The 19,862-nt window shown below is 37.8% G+C and overlaps 1 protein-coding gene across 1 annotated transcript; it reads right to left on the bottom strand.

Annotated features, from left to right (window-relative positions):
- Positions 1–269: 269 nt before the first annotated feature.
- On the bottom strand, positions 270–18,096 carry EQTN (equatorin). The gene is made up of 8 exons (XM_059410128.1): positions 18,060–18,096; positions 12,426–12,536; positions 8,997–9,083; positions 5,740–5,744; positions 5,562–5,601; positions 4,239–4,304; positions 1,271–1,424; positions 270–806 (listed from the first exon to the last, which is right to left on the bottom strand). The coding sequence occupies exons 1-8, from the start codon at positions 18,094–18,096 to the stop codon at positions 524–526; spliced, it is 783 nt and encodes a 260-aa protein (XP_059266111.1). The 3' UTR covers positions 270–523.
- Positions 18,097–19,862: the final 1,766 nt, after the last annotated feature.

Here is a 19,862-nt window from a genome sequence, read left to right as displayed (position 1 = left end):
TGATGAATCTCTGAACTCTACCTCTGAAACTGATACATTATATCAATAGAATTTAAATAAAAATTTTAAAGTGGCAAAAATTAAAAAGAATGCTAGGAGTCTCTAGTACTAATTTAGTTTCATTTCTTCATAGGGCACAACTGTTTCAGCAGTAAAACACAAACAAGTGTGTTCTTTTTGCTTTGGTGAGGGGGAAGGATGAAGGTAGTGGTGATTATCATGAAAGTTTCCCAAATGTCCACAGATAAGATAGATACCTAAATGTCTTCATTTTAAAGCTAATCAGCCTAGAGTAAATAAATTTCATAAGTCACTGTCCAGGATTATTTTTACTGAATGAGTTTTCCACACCTTAAATTATTTTCTTGTATTTTTTTCCATTGTATAGTTTTTATGGCTGAGATAATTTTATTGAATATGTCCTCCTTTTCAGACACCAGTAAATTTAAGTTTCTCAGCAGTTTCCAAATCATGACGTTAGTGAAATCACAAAGAAACTTCTTTTCTGACAAAAACTTCAAGTCTACTCATCAGTGGGTGTTTCTTCACTTGGCTCCTCACTCTGAATTAAATCTGACTCCTCATTCCCGCCTGTCTCATCTGAGGCTGTGGAAACAATGTCTGTTGTTCTAGATTTTGACACTGTGTCTTGTTTTTTCAGTTCTGAAGAAGTGGTGCCCCAAAACGTGCTGCTCTCAGCACTCTTAGAGAAAGATGTGTCTGATATGCCTTCTGATGGATGAAAATAAGACAGAGTTGCCAGCTCTGGGTTGACGGTGTATTCAGTCTGACATCTATTTTTATAACTGAAAAAGAAAACATGTATTGAGAATTATTTTTCATTACATACATTTGCAGCTCAACTCAATTTAGAAAAGCATCACAAAAATTGAAATAACACATTAATTCTGTCCAATTACTTTGTATAACACCATATAAATAAATGAAAAATGTTAGACCTTAAGCAGATGTGCTGTTTAGAACAGAGTTCATAGCTCTTTTGATCCAAGGCTGGCAAAAAAGAATGCATATCTAGATTTTCTATAGCCTTTCCAATTGACGAATATTACTTTATCTCTAGATGACTAATACACTGGGGGAAAATTCTCCAGACAGCCCCATGCTCCTTTCTGAATAGGGGAACTGGAGTTTAACTTGAGATCTTATAGATACATTTGGGAGCCACATTTCCTGAACAATTTGCTAAAGAGAGAGGGTGACAGCTTCACATCGTGCATGTTCCAAAGACTCCAGAGGTCTGCAGACTTACTTAATTGTCTTCACTTTGTACAGCATGGCACTACAGACTGCCAAGAGGATAACAAAAAGGAAGAGGGTCATCAACGAGATGCCCAGCATTAATTTTAACTTGATTTCCTGTAGCTTGGTCAGGGTGTCTTCACTTGTGGCATTCAAATCAGACCCTGAGAGGAAAGAAAGAAAGTGCGATGGAAAAGAGTGACTGTTTCCAGCATGTCTTCCTGGACGAGTAAAGAGAGCAAAGCAACTGAAGAGAAGGCTTCACCATCCAGGGTATCACTGTGCACCCTCACTTGCCTCATGCAACGCAAAGAAGACTGTAGGCTACTCCCTAAGGCGAAGTACTCTTCACTTGTTTTGTTGAACCGCCACAGTCATCCCGGGGGAGCTGTTCTTAGCTCCATTTCAGAGGATCAGGGAAGTTTATGAATTCGCCCATCTCACATAACGAATGAAGGGCAAAATCTGGTTTCAATCCCAGGTTACCAGATGCTCAAATATATCTATAGCCATCTTCCTCCCTGACTGATAAAGACCATTTCAAGACACAAGAGATGACTATTAAAAAATGTGATGAACTTACACACCAGGGCCTTGTCCTTCAGAAGAGAAAGACACCCTTTTACTCTTGGGGCCCTCATTGACTTTGATGCTAAAAGGATGGTGTACCAGATGTTCTCTCCATGAAATTTAAGAACCTCATTTGTCATTCTGTTACTGAGACCACACCTAGTGTATTTGATGTTAAAAAAGTTAGATAATAAAACTAAAACTTAATATTAAATAAATAAATAAAACTTAAATAAAGCTAAAAAAATTTTTTTAAACTTCTAAAGTAAGTTAGACAATAAAAAATCATGTCCAGATCCAAAGATGTCGAAGTTCTTTTTACTAAATCTATCAATGAAAATACATCTTTACTGCCACACTTTGCATTTTCCTGAATTTATGTCTGACTTAATAGACATTTAATGGTGACTTGAAATAACTGTGTTGATTTTTCTCTCTTGCCCCAACTTTCTCCCATCCAAAAGTTCCAAAGTTTTCATTATTTTCTAGGTTATGGTGTTTTGGTGATAAGCAGTGGCGAGTTTGCATGTGTGTATTCCCTGATTCCATAATTGTCAAAGGGTGATCTTAGACCATGAAAAGTGAAATGGATACAGCTGTCAGTGATTGTTGACTTTAAGGCAGGTTCTTTGAGGGGGAATAATCACATTATGTTAGGAGGGGCTGTGTTCTTGAATTGCTCTGCTGCTCCTTAAAAGGGTTTTTGTAAAGAGGTGAGTTTATAGTACATTTTGTTTTTCAAGATCATGGTCAAAACTAGAGAAGGTTTGGAATTCCCCACCACTGGAAAAGATGAGAAAGCTAATTACAACCTTGGGCAGTTTTTCTAAGCTTCAGTTCCTTCATCTGTAAAATGGGGATAATCCCAACTTCATGGAGGACTGACATAATAATGTATATAAAGCACCTGACATGTGTAATACGTGCTCCATATGTGATAAAAAAATTAATCATGTTCAATTTAATTACTTGGAAAGACAAAATATTTCTAAGGTAACACAGTATGAGTCATTCCTACACGTAACTTTTCTAAACAAAGCCTCACGTGATATTTTTAAAACCCTGCAAGGCAAATGTTTGTATTTGTCAAATAATCCAATGCAGAACAGAGAGGTCAAGCCTTAGATGTATCATCAGATGCTGGCTTTTTCCCCCCATAGTTTATTTGTAGGACAGAGTTCTGGGGGGAAATTAATATATTGTCTTTTCATGAAATTTTATATTGAAATCAATTCTTTTACTCACATAAATAGAACTAATGCATGCATGAAAATTACAAACCAAACAAAACACAACACTACATTCAGCAGCAGGAATTCTCTCATTCATTGCTGGTGGTAATACAAAATGGTACCGCCACTTTAGAAGTCAGTTTGGTAATTTCTTACAAAGCTAAACATAGTTTTGCCACACAATCCACCTATCACAATTCTTGGCATTTACCCAGAAGAGTTGAAACCTTAGGTCCACACAAAGACCTACATACGAATGTTTATAGCAGCTTTATTTGTTATTGCCAAAAATTGGAAGTAATCAAGATGTCCTCCAGTAGGCGAATGGATACATTGGTATATCCACACAAGGAAATGTTATTCAGTGATAAAAAGAAATGAGCCATCGGGTCACGAAAATACTTAGAGGAATCTTAAATGCATATTACTGAGCAAAAGAAACCAGGCTGAGTCTATGTACTTTATGTTTCCAACTATATAACATTCTGGAAAAGGCGAAACTATGGTTGTGGTGGAAGGATCAGTGGTTGCCACAGATTGAAGGACAAAGGGGCGGATGGTGGAGCCGAAGAGATTTCTAGTGCAGTGAAATGATTCTATGATCGTGTTGGTGGACACAAGATTATGCAGTTGTCAAAATGTACAGACCTGTGCAACACAAGGAGTGGACCCTAATGTAAACTACGCACTTTAATTAATACTAACATTGATGTTAGCTCATCCATTGTAAAACCCGTACCAAACTAAACTCAAGCTGAGAACGATAGGAGAAACCAAGTTGGGGAAATGCAGGAGAGCTCTCTGTACTTTTTGCTCATTTTATTCTGTAATCCTAAAACTGCTCAGAAAACAGAGTCTATCAATTAAAAACACTGTGTTCTAGATATCTAGATATGATTCACTTGCCTACTCCTCTGATTGGTTTCTCTGTTTCAGGAATAGAAGTCACAAAACCGGAAAATGAAAACATCCCTCTGCATATATGGCGACTGGAGAATAATGCTTAGGAGCCTCTTTAAAACAGCACATGTCCTCACTGAGATAATGTTAGCTACCACGCTACCCTTTTACATACATTCCACGTTACTAGGGAAAACAGTATCTCCACGCAGTGAAGTCACACACTGAAACGTGTGCCGGCACTTATGCCATTTAACTGAAGTATTTTGTTCTTACTTGGAATTGGGCGAAATAATTCATCTCTTTCTTCAATCTCCTCAGCTGTTGGTGTTGCATTTAAAGCTGTTAAGACAATAAAGTGGTGTTATGGTAAACAAAATTCACTTATGAAAATTACTGTGTGTGTGTGTGTGTGTTTAATATAGAGAGTGTATTCTCATTATTTATGACAGTTATGCTCCACAAAGTCATGGGAACACTGACTTGGTGAAGTCTGAATTGTTGGTCCTGGAGGAAATGCAAGCTTAGATCCCTGAGAACCTCTGGCCACAACGTCTTCATCAACCAATCAATACATAACTTTTTAATGTGTGTTTCTGTTTAAAGATACTTTATTTAATATATATTGCTGATTTATTAACACTGAATTCATGATTAACTGCATGATCACTCAAGCCTAAACAAAGTTTATCTGACACATATTTTCTCCGTAAGTTGTATCACCGCCTTCTTGCGCTCAAGAACACTGCCCAGCATCTTAATACTACACTTAGGGGCCACGTTCATTAGCAAAATCACCGACCAAAAGCGTACAAATGCAAAACACGTAGCACTAAACAGACAACAAAAAGGACACTTAATTACAGTGTAAGAGCTGCAAAAGGAAAACAGGGTGTTCCTTGTTCTGCCTCCGTTAAGCACATGAGGGTCAGGCAATTAAAATTTTTTGCTGCTCTGTGCATGTCTGCAAATGACCATGAAAGTGATGGGAGGGGTGGTTTACACATATATTTTAGACATAGGTAAATTCACAAACACAAAATCTGCAAATAATGAGACTTAACTGAATTCAGTATCTATTTCGTGTTTACAGTGTGTGCATCTATGTGTGTGTGCTACATGAATCACATTATACATGTGTGCATCTACATAAACATGCATTTGTAAGACAAGCACACTACATTTACACACATATGCTTATATGTTTATGATACATGCATTACTTTCTACATGCGTATGTTTTGCTATATACTTTGCATTTATTCACAGATCTCCATGTGCTTACATGCATACTGCTCTAAACACAAAGATGGACTACATTGAGGGAGAGCCTTATTTAAAATTTTTAATCATAAATAAACTGAATGACAAAATTGCAACATTTATAGGAGAGTAAGCTTTGGGGAGAGAATCAGAAAGTGTGCGGCACAATCAATTTTGTGGGTTTATTTTGCATTTGCTGTTACACGTGATAATGGCAGCAAAATGTTGACTTATTAATTCTCAATTTTAGAACTATTTACACTGGCCTTGGCTTTCTTATGTAAGACTTTAGAAAACCAAAACATTTCCCCAGCTACCTAACCACTATGAGTTTACCTTTAGCTAACATTGTCCAAAATGCAGGTTCATTTGGACCCTTGATTAGTCCTGTTTAAAAAACAAAATAGAACAAGATAACTAAGTAAGGTAAGTTCAGTTTAGTAAATTTGCGATAGAGCATTTATTCACTTGTTTAGTCATGTAACAGTTATACCTTGAGCTCCTACCATGTGACAGATGCTGTGGCTGGCATTAAAGTTCAGAAATGAAGAGGACACAGGCCTTATGCTGACAGAACACACTCTTAGTTTGGGAGGCAGACAAGAATCACTGTTAATTAGGATGTAGGATAGTGGGGGTTCAATAGAAATGCACAAGTGGGATGCACAGAGAGCCCTAGCTCCAGTTGCAAAGGCCAGAAGCCCTTTGAAATGGAGATGGTGCTCAGTATAGGCTTAGAGGACTAGAAATAGTTTGCCAGGCAAACAAGGCAAGAGTGAGATCATTCCACTGAGTCATGAGATTTGGTGAGTTCTAAGAGCCTCAGACAGACTGGCGTGAAGAATATGGATGGGGAATGTGACTGGAAATGAAACCTGAACATTTCTCAATAGATTATTTTCAGATTTAAATGCCTGGTTAAGAAAATGGAACATAAAAAAAAAATAACAAATTAAGAAAAAAAGAAATTAGAACATGACCCAAGCTAAGTAGTAAATTACTAAAGGTATTTTAGAAAGGAACACCACTAGGATGATGAGATTTCTATTCTTATATATATAAAAAAAAAAGTGACTAAGATTTTTATTTGTTTTAGAAGTGTTAAAGATGCAAACTACTTCACAGTAACCATATGAGAAACATACTTGGATGCTTCTTGTAATGACAGGTCCATTATCTTCAATTAGACCACTCATCCAAGACTTTAGAGGAGAGCCATCCTGGATTGATATGGTTCTATAATTATTTTATAAGGAACAATATTCTATAAAATAATATTTTATAAGGAACAATATTCTTATTGAAAGTAAAATAATGATTTTGATTTTGAAACTTGTCACTACCAACCCCTCCCCCAAAATTTCAGGAAATACTAAAAATTGATTCTAATTACAGATAAATTTATTCCTCAAGCAGATAGAAAATTTACATTATTAAAATGTATTAAAATATACTTATATATCTAATATAAATATAAATATAATACATTTTATTAAAATATGTTTCATTTTAAAAAGAGCCCACATCCTATTCCTTGTCAGACAAATCTAAAAATTGACTCAGATTTTTGCTGTTTAGAAGATTTTAGAGTGACTTTAAATTGTAGCTGTAAAAATTCTTTAAGCATGTTATTACTATATAAAGTACTCAGAGTAGTGAAACATAAATTAGATCATATAATGATATGCTCCAAGTATGACTACAGTTTTGAAACTTTAATACTTTGATTGTATTTTCCAGAGGTTTCTGCTGGAAATTCTTCACTGGTGCCTTTTCCAATAGGTGACACAGTTGTTTCATTGACGAGTTTATCTGAGAAAAGGGTAACAGATTATCAGCACATACAAATATTGACAGCATCTATGATTAGGCATTTTTTTAAGCTAAAAAACGGAATAAAAGGGGAAAAAAAGAGAAAGATGTTGACATTTTCCCGAGATCTCTCAAGGAGGGGAAAGAAGGCAGCATTTGGGATAATGGGTTGCCTGAGAGGGGATTCATACACCTATAATTTGTAAGAGAGAGGAAAAACAGGGACAAGGGTGGGGGGTGGTTGTGGTGGTGGCTATAAGCTTCCTTTAGAGGTAAGACAGATGTACTGGATGAGAACATTGGGTTCAGATGTTTCCCTTAACAGGACTTGAAGTGATCCTATCAGCCCTGGAGAGCTTGGGGGCCAGTCAGTGTTCGGACACAGAAGAGGAAGGCGCATCAGCGTCCTTGTAAATCTGAAACATCTGCGTGTGAACTACTCAAAACAGAGTCTTGAATACAACCATTTGGGGCTACAAATCAGGGGTTTTCAGGCCTAATTTAGTATATCTCTCAGTCTATAATGTGTCCATCTTCTGGAGGAATGTCAGTAAGAGTGTATTTGGGAACAATTGTGACTGGGGGACATTTTCCACACACATCCCCATGGTGGCCATTTCCTTTAATTTTGTTTAATAAGGAAGTCAGTTAAGTTCCACATGAAGTACAGGCAATCTCACTCTAAAAGAAGCTCTACAGAGAGGCAGAATGAATTGAGACCGAGCCTACCGACAGCACCATGACAGGAGAATTGTTGGCAAGAAAGTTATGAAAAGGAGTCTGTTCCCAGAGTTGACATAATTCAAGCAGGACTCCAACAAAATTCGTAAGTAATCCTTCACCTATGCCATGCATCCCTTATACTTAGAGAAAAGTGTGTGGATTTTCCCCTTGCCCTCACAGTTCTGGGCACTAAAAGAATTGTTAGTCAAAATTATTCTGGAGAATTCCATCTCCTTGAAGGGCTTGCTCCTCTAGAATGTCCCTACCATGTTAGTATTATTTCTTTCTGTTAGAGCCCCCATTTAAAATGGCAGCAATTTCTTATTCCAATCCAACTTTCTTTGACAATACTTTGAGGACCTGAATTGTGGGAATAGAAATTAGGGTTTTAGAATTTCTTCCATGGGTCCTATGGTCTTCAATAATCCATCTCCTAAGGGAATTTGAGCTACCCGGTCTGTTGAAGACCTGACTCTCTGTTTCTTGTTCCAAACAACTCCAAACAAAAATGATGTTTGCTGTGTACATGTAAAATTCCCATGAGTGATTTGCTTAATTAACATATGCCCTTGAAATGCCCCTCTCATTTATGTCCCAAGGTTTAGAATTACTCAAAATATTCCATTATTGTCAAATAACTTTATTAATAATTAGGTATTACGGAATCTGGCTTTTCTCAATATTGAAGCTGCTAGAGCCAGAAACATTCTCTCTTCCCTATTTAATTCTATCCTCTTTTCCTTATCTTCTGTTTTATGCTAATGTGTTTTGTAGATATGAGCTGTTGATACTTCATGGTGTAAGATATGGGTATGTCCTTTGAAGACTTTTAGTGGCCTCTGAAGTCACATGCTGACAAATGTTTTATCTAGCAAATTAATTACGCTTGATGGAAAGACACAAAAAGGAAATAAGAACATTTGAAGTAGAAGGTATAAGTAGAAAGGAATAAAAATGTGGGTTTAAGAAAACATACAATTTTCTAGAGCCCTCGAGTCATTATTTTTCTTTTCAAACCAAAAATATGAGGCTAAGATATGTAAGAACCTCCTTGACTTCTGACTTTATTACTACAAGGGACATGGAGTCAGTCTCCTTTTTTAGAAACTAAGATTCCCTGATACAAGATCAACTAAGACCTTTTTCTTACTTGATACACTCTAGTGCTATTTGGAAATCTTGCTTTAAGGGCTTTTCATATTTGTAACAGTGACTTTCAGAACTCTCAGTACTTACAGTTTTTAAGAGCAAATTGCAAATCAGTTGTTGCTCTCACAGATATTTCAGACTGGCTGCCATTTGGATTTTGCGTTGTGAACACATCTAAAAATACAAGACCAAATGTTTTCAGCAACTAACTCAGTTCCTTCTTGTTCCTTTAAATTTTTCCTTATCTAATTTTTTTTCTTAAAACATAGGCACTAATTCTGAGAAAAGAATAATAAAGTATTTGAGACATTCTTTAGCTACAAATTAAGGAAATGGGGAAGGGTTTAAAAATAAAATTCATGGGGTGCCTGGGTGGCTCATTCAGTTAAGCGTCTATCTGCCTTCAGCTAAGGTCATGGAATGAAGCCCTGTGTTGGGCTCCTAGTTCAGTGGGGAGGCCGCTTCCCCTTTTCCCTCTGCTGCTCCCACTGCTTGTGCTTTCTCTGTGTCAAATGGATAAATAAAATCTTTTAAAAATAATTAAAAAATTAAATAAACATAAAATTCATGGAGAAAAAGCCAAATTGGTAAACCTTGTGCTAAACAACATTCTGAGAAGAAATTACTGAGGGTTGGTTATAATTCAAAACTAATGGATATATCCACTCAACCAGAGTCAAAGTAAATTGGATCCAGATGGCAGTCTGACATATTGACATATACATGTCTCGTTTTTCTTAAAATCTCATGAAATGACAGAAAATTTTATACATACATGAATGTATATGTGTGTTTAGCACCTACATATATATTCAATCATCCTACCATGCAGGCATGTGTATGCACACACAAACAGTGTCATTAGTGTATTTTGATTTTTGAGGAATTTCTGAGCTAGATTTATGGGGAAATATAACAAAACAAAACCAAAGCCCAACATGCATGTTATGAGTCACGAAACTATAAAAATTAAAGCATTTTGGTATTTTTACAGGGAAAAACAGCTAGAAGAAACAATAAAAAGGTAATAACTAATCCAGTTTCAAGTGAGAATTTAGATTACATTAAATGGGCTTCACATGAGTAGGGAATTGGTGTTAGATATTTGGCAAACCTCCTTGAAAAATATAAAGTTTTGTGCGTATATTTATGACATATACAAAGATAATGATTTAAGACCTAAGAGTTAAAAACAAAAATGAGATTATTTGAAAAAATAGGAAAATAATTTAATTTCTTCAATTGAATAAGACCTACCTAACCAAAATATAAAATGCAGAAATTATTTAAAAATTAATCAACAACTAATTTTAGAAAATTACAATTTTTCTCTATGATTAAGGTACCTAGACAGGTTTAATAATAAGCAACAGCCTGGTGGGGGAAATACTTGTTAACTTTTACTATAGGAAAATGATTAATATATTGAACATAGAAAGAGCTGCTGCAAATAAATGAAAATACAGCCTGATAAAAAAAGTGGGCCATGAATATGAATAGGCAAATCACAGAAGTAGAAATAAAAATGCCCATAAATATACAGGGAAATACCCAACTTCATAAGTAATCACAATGCAAATGAAAACAGTAATGGAAATTTCTCACTTACAGTCACAAAATATGATTAACAATATTCATTGTGGGTGAGCTTGTGGGGCATTCTCGAAGGACATAAATCAGTAGATGCTTTTTGGAGGGCAATTTGCTGGTATCAATATTTTTAAAGATTTATTCTTTATTCAGCAATGCCCAGTACTTGATATCTATCCAAAGAGAGATACACCCAACTGTACATGAGAAGAATGTAAAAGGGGAACACTGCATGTAATCCAATTCTTTAAATGCTAGTGGATAAATTATGGGACATCATTTTATGGAATACTAGGCATCCACCAAAAATAATGAGGCAGATGTGAAAAGAGCTTCAGAGTTGTTAAATGAGAAAAGTAAGTCATAACACAATTTCTTAGGGGGATTTCATTTATGTTTTGTATATATTGTGTGTGTAAAAAAGACTTTTTTCTCTAATCGAAGTAATCATCAGGCTCTTAGTTTATTTACCCTCTGGATATGTTAAAGCAGAGGCACCTGCTTTAAACGGAAATGACTGAAAAGGAAATGACTGACACCCTAGGCAGAAGCCCAGTGATAGAGACATTAGATAACACTCCTGACTCTGGCTTTGGAAGTGTGAAATCTGGCAATTGACCTCTCTGAGAATCAGGTGGTTTTTTTTTTTACCTACAAAGGAAGGACATAGATTCACCAAAGAGAAAATAGAAATGCAACTAATAAGTTATTATTATCAAAGTACTTGAGTGTATATATATATATGTGCATGAATATATATGTAAATATCTTGATTGCATTCCTATTTTTCCTTTGATTAATGTTAATAAGGATCCCAAGACAACTAGATTTAATCTTAATTTTTTATTTTCACAAGAGTTTCTTTTGAGTGGAGGACCTTATAAGGGCACAGAAAGAAAGCCCATATGAGCAATGATGAATAAACTGAAGTTTGATGGAAAATTCAGACATCTTAAAGTCATCTTGTTATGGGTTGAATTCTGTGTCCCTCCCCACAAAAAGACACATTGAAGTCCTAACCTCCAGGATCTCAGAATCCAACCTAATTTTGAAATAGGGTCATTGAAGATATAATTAGTCAAGATGGAATCACAGGGGTGAAAGGTGGGCTCCTAATCTGATATGAATGCTGTCCTTATAAGGAGGAGGAAATGGACACAGAGGCACAGCAAGAATGCCATGTGAAGATGGGAGACAGAGACTAGAACTGTGCTACAAGCCAAGGAAGGCCTGGGGCTACCAGGAGCTGGAGGAAGCAAGAACTGATTCACCTCTAGAGGCTTTGTAGAGAGCATGGCATGATCAAAGCTTTGATTTTGGATTTCTGATTTCCAGAACTGTGAGAGAATAAGTTACTGTTGCTTTGAGCCACCAAGTTTGTGGTAATTTGTTTCAGCAGCCTTAGGAAAATGACACCCACCTCCAAATAAATTTTGGTTAACTCACCATAGAATTAGATCAATTTCAAGTCACCATAATTACATAATGAACTTTTTTATTTATGGAAAATTATCAAGAGAACCTTGTTAAACTTCATAACATCTCATGAAAAAAAAAAAGCTGTAGAGGGGCGCCTGAGTGGCTCAGTGAGTTAAAGCCTCTGCCTTCGGCTCAGGTCATGATCTCAGGGATCCTGGGATGGAGCCCCACGTCGGGCTCTCTGCTCAGTGGGGAGCCTGCTTCCCTTCCTCTCTCTCTGCTTGCCTCTCTGCCTACTTGTGGTCTCTGTCTGTCAAATGAATAAATAAAATCTTAAAAAAAAAAAAAAGCTGTAGAAAATGAGAATTTCATTTAACACATGGAAACATTTATGCAATAAATAAGAATTTAGGAAGTAGGAAATAAAATTAGAGTTTTTTAAAACATTAAATCAAACCAGTATAACCAGCTTTTGTATATGCGTTGCTATTAACTTTAAAGACTTACATTGTTTTATATCTTTATAATAATTGCCATTTTTCTCATTAGCAGGAGTATTCTCCTTAATTTCCGGTCCTGGTTTATATTCTTTTATAGTGTTAGGTGCCCACATCTCATCTGCAAAATTCATAAGAAATAAGTTCAGTTCTTTTACTACTTTCTCTTCTTTCAACTACATTTTTCTACAAATGATTTGAGGCAGAGATTTAAAATGTAAATTATGCCATATTTCCAATAATACACTTCGTACCATCCTATAGAAAACTGTCACATACCAGTTTTCTAGGATAATGGGTCATCTTTCTCATCTGCTCTTTCTGTAAAACCTTAAAATGCTTACTCACCAGCACCACCATGGCTAGTTGTACTGAGGTCCTGTAAGGAAAAAACCCCAGATACAAAAATAAACAATATAAAATTCATAGGGCAAATGATTGATTTATCCAGTAATCTCCTGCTTCTCCTCAAGAGTTTCCTTCTGTTGCCCAGCAGGTCCTGTTACTAGCTAAGACATTATGATGTCACTGCCAAATGGAGGTGAGAATGCTGGGCATGGATTTCCAAAAGGTTTGTGACTCAATCTGACGTTGATTTTATCTTTGATACTATGATGGTTTCTAGTTCTTAAAAATTAACCATTATAAGATTTTCTTTGAAAATTAGGAAATACATTTGCATGAAATAATGTGAATTATAGTCATCGGGTTTTAAAGAACCACTAATATTGTTGATAACAAAGTGAGAACAGAAGCTTTGGTTTTCAAAGCATTACAATATTATATGTTCTTTTGAAAAACTGCAAGAAAGCATCTGTTAAAAAGTAATCAGAGATCCCTAGATTCAATCCAAGTACCCTGCAAGTTCTGGTTCATGGGCTGCCTTAACTATATAATTCCTCAGTAAAGGTGTTGTGAAACTCATCTTTACCCTGTTGATGAATGATGTTGGACATCTTGTGTCTGTTAGCTATTTCTATGTCTTCTTTGGAAAAATGTCTATTCATGTGTTCTGTCCATTCCTTAACTGAATTATTTGGTTTGGGGTGCTGAGTTTGAAAAGTTCTTTATAGATTTTAGATACTAACCCCTTTTCAGATATGTCATTTGCAAGTATCTTTTTCTATTTCATAGGTTGCCTTTTAGTTTCATTGATTGGTTCCTTTGCTGTGTGGAAGCTTTTTATTTGGATGAACTCCCAATAGTTAATTTTTGCTTTTGTTTTCCTTGTCTCAGGAGACATATCCAGTAAAATGTTGCTATGGCCAAGGTCAAAGAGGTTACTGCCTGTGTTCTCCTCTAGGATTTTGATGGTTTCCTGTCTTACATTCAGGTCTTTAAAACATTTTGAATCTAATTTTGTGTATGGGATAAGACATTATTAAGACAGTTTCACTCTTTTGCTGTCCACTTTTCCCAACACTGCATGTTGAAGAGACTGTATTTTTCCATTAGATAGTCTTTCCTGCTTTGTCAAAGATTAATTGACTACATAGTTATGGGCTCATTTCCGTGTTTCCTATTCTGTTTCATTGATTTTTGTGCCTTAACTATATAATTGTCTCAATCACTGTAGCTTTGCAATACAGCTTGAAGTCCAAAATTGTGATGCCTACAGCTTTGCTTTTCTCTTTCAACATTACTTTGGCTTTTCCCGGTCTCTTGTGATTCCATAGAAATTTTAGAATTGTTTGTTCTAGCTCTGTGAAAAATGCTATTGGTATTTTGATAGGGACTGCCCTGAATGTGTAGATTGCTTTGAGTAGTCTAGATATTCTAACAATATTTATTCTTCTAATCCATGATCATAGAATGTTTTTCCATATCTTTATGTCGTTTTCAATTTCTTTCAGTGTTTATTATTTCTATCTTCTATCTATCTTTCAGTGTTTATTATTTCTATCAGTGTTTATTAGTTTTCAGAGTACAGATCTTTTATCTCTTTGGTTAGGTTTATTTCTAAGTATCTTATCATTTTTGGTGTAGTTGTAAATGAGATTAAGATTAAGGTTCATTAAAATACTCAAGTATCTTAATGAATGGCTTCAGATAACCAAACCAGGAATACAGGGGATGACCCCACAGCATCCGCCTTGCAGTGGAAAATGCCAGGTTCATGGAGATCACTCTTTGGTAGTGATCTTCCCCCTGTACTTTTTTTAATCTTTTTACAGTTTTATACTTATGTCCCAAGATGCTTGTTACCAACACAACTGTTAAACAACTATATCAAAAGTTATATTATCTGAGAATATATTAGGAAAAAATATTTACTTTTCACAGAAATCTCAAAGGAAATGGGCTAACAAAATGTTGTTTTGCTACGCTTTTCACTATATACAACAAATGTAAATTTTGTACAATAAATATTTCCTGGGGTAAAAAAAAAAAAAAGAAAGAGTCCCTTTAATATTTCTTGCAGGGTTGGTTTAGTGAACTCCTTTAGTTTTTGTTTGTCTGGAAAACTGTCTCTCCTTCCATTTTGAATAATAATCTTGCTGGATAGAGTATTCTTGGCTGCAGATTTTTGCTATTCAGCATATTGAATATATCATGCCATTCTCTTCTGGCTTGCAGAGATTCTGTTGATGAGCTGTAACCAGCCTTATGGACTTTCCCTTATAAGTTAGGGACTTCTTTTGTCTTGCTGTTTTCAGGATTTTTTTTTTCTTTATCACTATATTTTGCAAATTTAATTACAATATGTCTTGATATTGGCCTGCTTTTGTCGATTTTGATGGGGGTTCTCTGTGCCTCCTGGATCTGGATGTCTGTTTCCTTCCCCAGATTTGGGAAATTTTTAGTTATTATTTCCTCAAATAAATTTTATGCCCCCTCCTTCTTCTTCTGAGACTCCCATGATACAAATATTATTACCTTTAATGGAGTCATGGAGTTCCCTAAGTCTATTCTCGTATTGTATAACTCTTCTTTCTTTTGTTCAGCTTCATTATTTTCTACTGTTTTGTCTTCTAGGTCACTAATTTTTTTTTTTTTAAGATTTTATTTATTTGACAGACAAGTAGGCAGAGAGGCAGGCAGAGAGAGAGAGGAGAAAGCAGGCTCCCTGCCGAGCAGAGAGCCTGATTCCGGGTTCTGATCCCAGGACACTGGAATCATGACCTGAGCCGAAGGCAGATGCTTAACAACTGAGCCACCCAGGTGCCCCTCTAGGTCACTAATTTGTTCACCTGCTCCTTCCATCCTTGTATTCATTGCATCAAGTCTGTTTCAAATCTTTGTTATTGCATTTTTCATTTCTGACTGATTCACATTTCTGACTGATTGTTTCTTAACTCTTTTATCTCTGTGATAAGGGCCTCCCTGAATTCTTGCATTCTTTTCCTAAGCCCAGAGAGTATCCTTATAATTGTTGCTCTAAATTCTTCATCAGTCATATTATTTACATTGGTTTTGATTAGATCTCTGGCCATGACCTTATCTTGTTCTTTCATTTGGGATAAATTCCTCCATCTTGGCATTTTTTTCTAAGTCTCTGACTTCTGTGTGCTAGAAAAGCCTGCTATGTTTTCTGCTCCTGATAGTAATGGCTTTCTGAAGAAAAGGTCATATAGTGTCCAAGGCTTTGCACTTCTCAGATGTGCGCTGTGTACACTCTGCTGCTGTGTTTGGCTGCCCTATCCTTCAGGCCAGGTGTCTGCAGAGGGTTCCCTTGCCAGCTATGGGCAGTGTTTGGACCTTGGTCAGAGTGTGGGGAGTTCTAACTAGGTGTGCTATGGTCTGCTTGTTAAATGAGACCTGATGTTACTTTCACTAGAACTGAAGCCTTGCAGAACTCTGTTCAGTTAATGAGGTGTACAGGGCTTTCTGCTGGTCCTCTGGGGAAGGAGCCTGCTACACTGGGACTGAGATACACTTGCCCCAGAAAAGTAGTCCCAGAAGAGCACAGAGGGGTAGAACTTGGTATAAGGAGCTTAGACAGCCAGTGTGAGTGCTGTGTTTTTTACCTCAGGGGGCTCTGCACCTATGTTGAGGGGTAGCAGAGGGAAATGGCATTCACTGCCTTTCTTTGTCCTAGGAGACAGGACTCTGCCCATGCCACGTCTTGCAGATGTGCTCCAAAAGATCAAACTGTCTCCCCCATGCACCTTAGGTGATCCCCAGATCATGCTATTTCTGCCCCAGGGGTGCTTGGCTACCTTCACTCCAGGATGGGCAGCAGCCTCAGGGCTCTATCTCAGCCAAGCCCACGGACCTTTCTAACCCCAGGCTTCAAGCCCTGCTGATTGCAAAAACTCAGGAAAATCAGTCCCTCTTGTTTTCCCAGCACCTGGCCTCCGGGAAGTATTTTCTTTGTGTGATCCCCTGTGTGTTCCACTCTCTCTCTCACCTTTCTCTGGGACAAGGGCTTCCTTCCCTCCACAGCACCCACCATCTGTTTTTCCCCCAAACCACATCTCTGCACCTCCTGCTTTCTGTGATGTGACCTCTTCTCTCCCTCAAGTTGTGGAATTTGATCTGTCAATCTTCAGGTCGATTTCTTAGGTTTTCGGAATGATTTGATTGTTATCTAACTGTGTTCTAGGGACAAGACTAGCCAAGGGGTCTCCTTCTATGTCGATGACTAAACTCCCCTCCTCTGTTTTAAAACTTCCACTTAACCTAGTCATAAGGAGATTGCTAATTAATGGCTGTCCAATCATCTGGGAAAACAGATTGGATGCATTAGAATAGAACCACCAGAACATTGAATGTTGAGGTTGCTAAGAAAAAAAGTGGAAGAACAGATTTACAGTGGGGTCTGGAAGTTAAACTTTTTTTTGAGAGAGACAGTGAGCGAGAAAGCGAGCGATCAGGGATGGTGGGGAGATGAAGAGAGGCTCCATGTTCAGCACAGAGCCCAACTCGGGGCTCAATCTCAACACCCCGCGATCATGACCTGAGCTGAAATCAAGATTCAGACGCTTAAGTGACTGAGCCACCAGGGTACCCGTGTTTAACATTTCAAAGCTGGAACAGGACAGTATGGTAATGAGGTCCAAGGACATGGTTTTAGATTGCTAAATTAGATTAGAGGGGAAGAGCATTGGCATTGGGACATCAAGTAAACCAAGCACCCAAGCTGTTGGATGCATTATCTGCGTGGACAGAGAAGATCTGTATGAGAGGAACGAGAGGCACAGGGGAAAGGGGTGCCAAAGCCTGCAGTAAATTAGGGCAGGTATGGAGGCCGACTAAAGATGATGAGGGGGGGGGGGGGGGGCTGGTAAATGTAGGGCTAAATGGTATAAACCTTGATACATGAGCTAGATCCGAAGGGCTTCTCTTCTAGAAGGCTGCAGTGAAGATCCAGATGTCACTTAGGACTTGTACTCTTACTGGATCTAGATGTTGCATTTGTAACTGAACATTATAACATAAGCATCCTTGTGAACTTACCATCCCTAGGGCATCAGTTTAGTGAATATTCATAACTGGTTTTGGTCATTTGCCTTACTGTTTGTTATTTGGCTTGCTTCCAATTTTCCTTATTGTAAACCATGAAGTAATGAGCATATTTATGACTCAATTTTCTCCCCGCATTTATGAATATTTCATTTAGATAATTTCCTAAAAGGGGACTTTCTACCTTAAAGCCTATGAACATTTCCCCAGCTCTTGATGCTCTTGGTTCCATACTCACCTTGGATTTTCTCTGCTCCCGCCTGGAAACCAACCATTTCTCCAAGAACTCCTGGTTCCTTTAAGTAGAGACTAGTATTCACATCTCAAGATCTGGGCACTCAATGTATTCCTTGCACTGCCATGTCACCGTCCTCAGGCCATCTCTGTGCACAAACACAGAGACTCTATCAAGTGCCCGAGTGTCTGTGCCTACAGTATGTGGACACGTATGCACACACATACCGATGCTAGCTCTCATCTGCAGGGTTGGTCACAGGCGTTTTGTCTTCAAGTCACAGCAGAGTCCTGGAGAGTCTGCCTGCCCTCCAAGGGACGTCCTCTTCCAGGTGCAAGCCAGAGCACATGGAGCGTGACCTGGTATGGAAGGGCTGGGCATCAGGGGCCTCTAGTCCTTCAGGACTCCGCAGGGAAAACCATCAGCACCACCACCAAATGAACAAAACACAGAGCTATTTCCAACAGTGCGTTAGTGCTCTTCTGAAGGCCAACTTGAGATGCTTTAGGGAAATGTAGCAGCCTGGTGTTTATTCTTAGATCTATTTTCTCTATTCTTTCTGTGTTGAAATGTCTTTTCTTCTATGAAATAAGGGTCATGATATATGGTATCATTGCTAAATCACAGCATAAATATGCTCATTACTTTTTTTTTTGGCCCACCAAAAAAAAAAAAAAAAGGAAATCTAAGGTGTGAGAGGATTATTGGCCATATTTATTTATTTATTTATTTATTTGACAGACAGAGATCACAAGTAGGCAGAGAGGCAGGCAGAGAGAGAGGAGGAAGCAGGCTCCCTGCAGAGCAGAGCCTGATACGGGGCTCGATCCCAGGACCCTGGGATCATGACCTGAGCCGAAGGCAGAAGCTTTAACCCACTGAGCGGCGCCCCAATTGGCCATCTTTCTAACCTGTGAGAAGCCTGCCCTGGGCTTTGCCAAAGACAGAAGTCCGTTCTGCTGGGAGTGGACTGCCTCTCAAGGATTCTTGTGGGGGGAGCTGAGGAAGGGGGCATGATAGGGTCTGGGATTTAGAACGGGCACTCTGGCTCCAGCTTGTGAAAAGTGAATGGTGAGAGAAGATCCTAGACACAGGGAAAGGCCTCCCCTCACTTCCGTAGAGTGATGGGCACAAGCAAGGAGAGCCTGAAGAAATGAAGGGTCAAAGAGAACAGACATGCAGCAAGAGGGACATTTCGAGCTTTGAGGCTCACCTTCTAAGAAGAGTCTGAGCACAGCTTTCCTCTAAACTTCTGGAGTTTATTTGCTATTTTGTTTTTCTCCATAATTTCATTAAAATAAAGAGTCTTCCCTTTAGGACAATCTTTTTAAGAATGGTAGGAAAAAGGGTCCAGTTTTTTTTTTTCTGAAAAAATTTTCTCCTGTTAGCTAGACTATTTTGGCAAGACTTCCATTGGTAATCGCTGCTTTCTCCATTCTGTATTCACGTGTCGGTTGTATCTGAACTCTAATAATTATCAGGTGTCTTCTTTGAACCCTCAGAGTCTCCCACCCGGCCCTCATGCAAACACATCTTAGGAACTACCTGACTTGACGGGTATACGAATGAATGGTGATGGTTCGTACAGAAGGGGAAAAATTATACTTCTAAAAGGGCTCCTAAACCAAGAGTTGAGGAAAACCAGACAGATGCACGTAGCCAAAGCAAGGGAGCTGAGGCTTTTGCACTCCTGCTCCTGTGAAATCCATCTGACGACAGCATCTGTGAGTAGATTGCAACGCTGGGTGAGGTCCTACTAAGAGCACTCGGCCATAGTAGGGATGCAAATGTCTACTGAATCAGACA

Source organism: Mustela nigripes, chromosome 9 (genome assembly GCF_022355385.1).
Source record: "Mustela nigripes isolate SB6536 chromosome 9, MUSNIG.SB6536, whole genome shotgun sequence".
NCBI lineage: Eukaryota > Metazoa > Chordata > Mammalia > Carnivora > Mustelidae > Mustela > Mustela nigripes.
The sequence above is the reverse complement of the archived record's forward strand: the minus strand, read 5'-3'. Positions and strand labels throughout refer to the sequence as shown.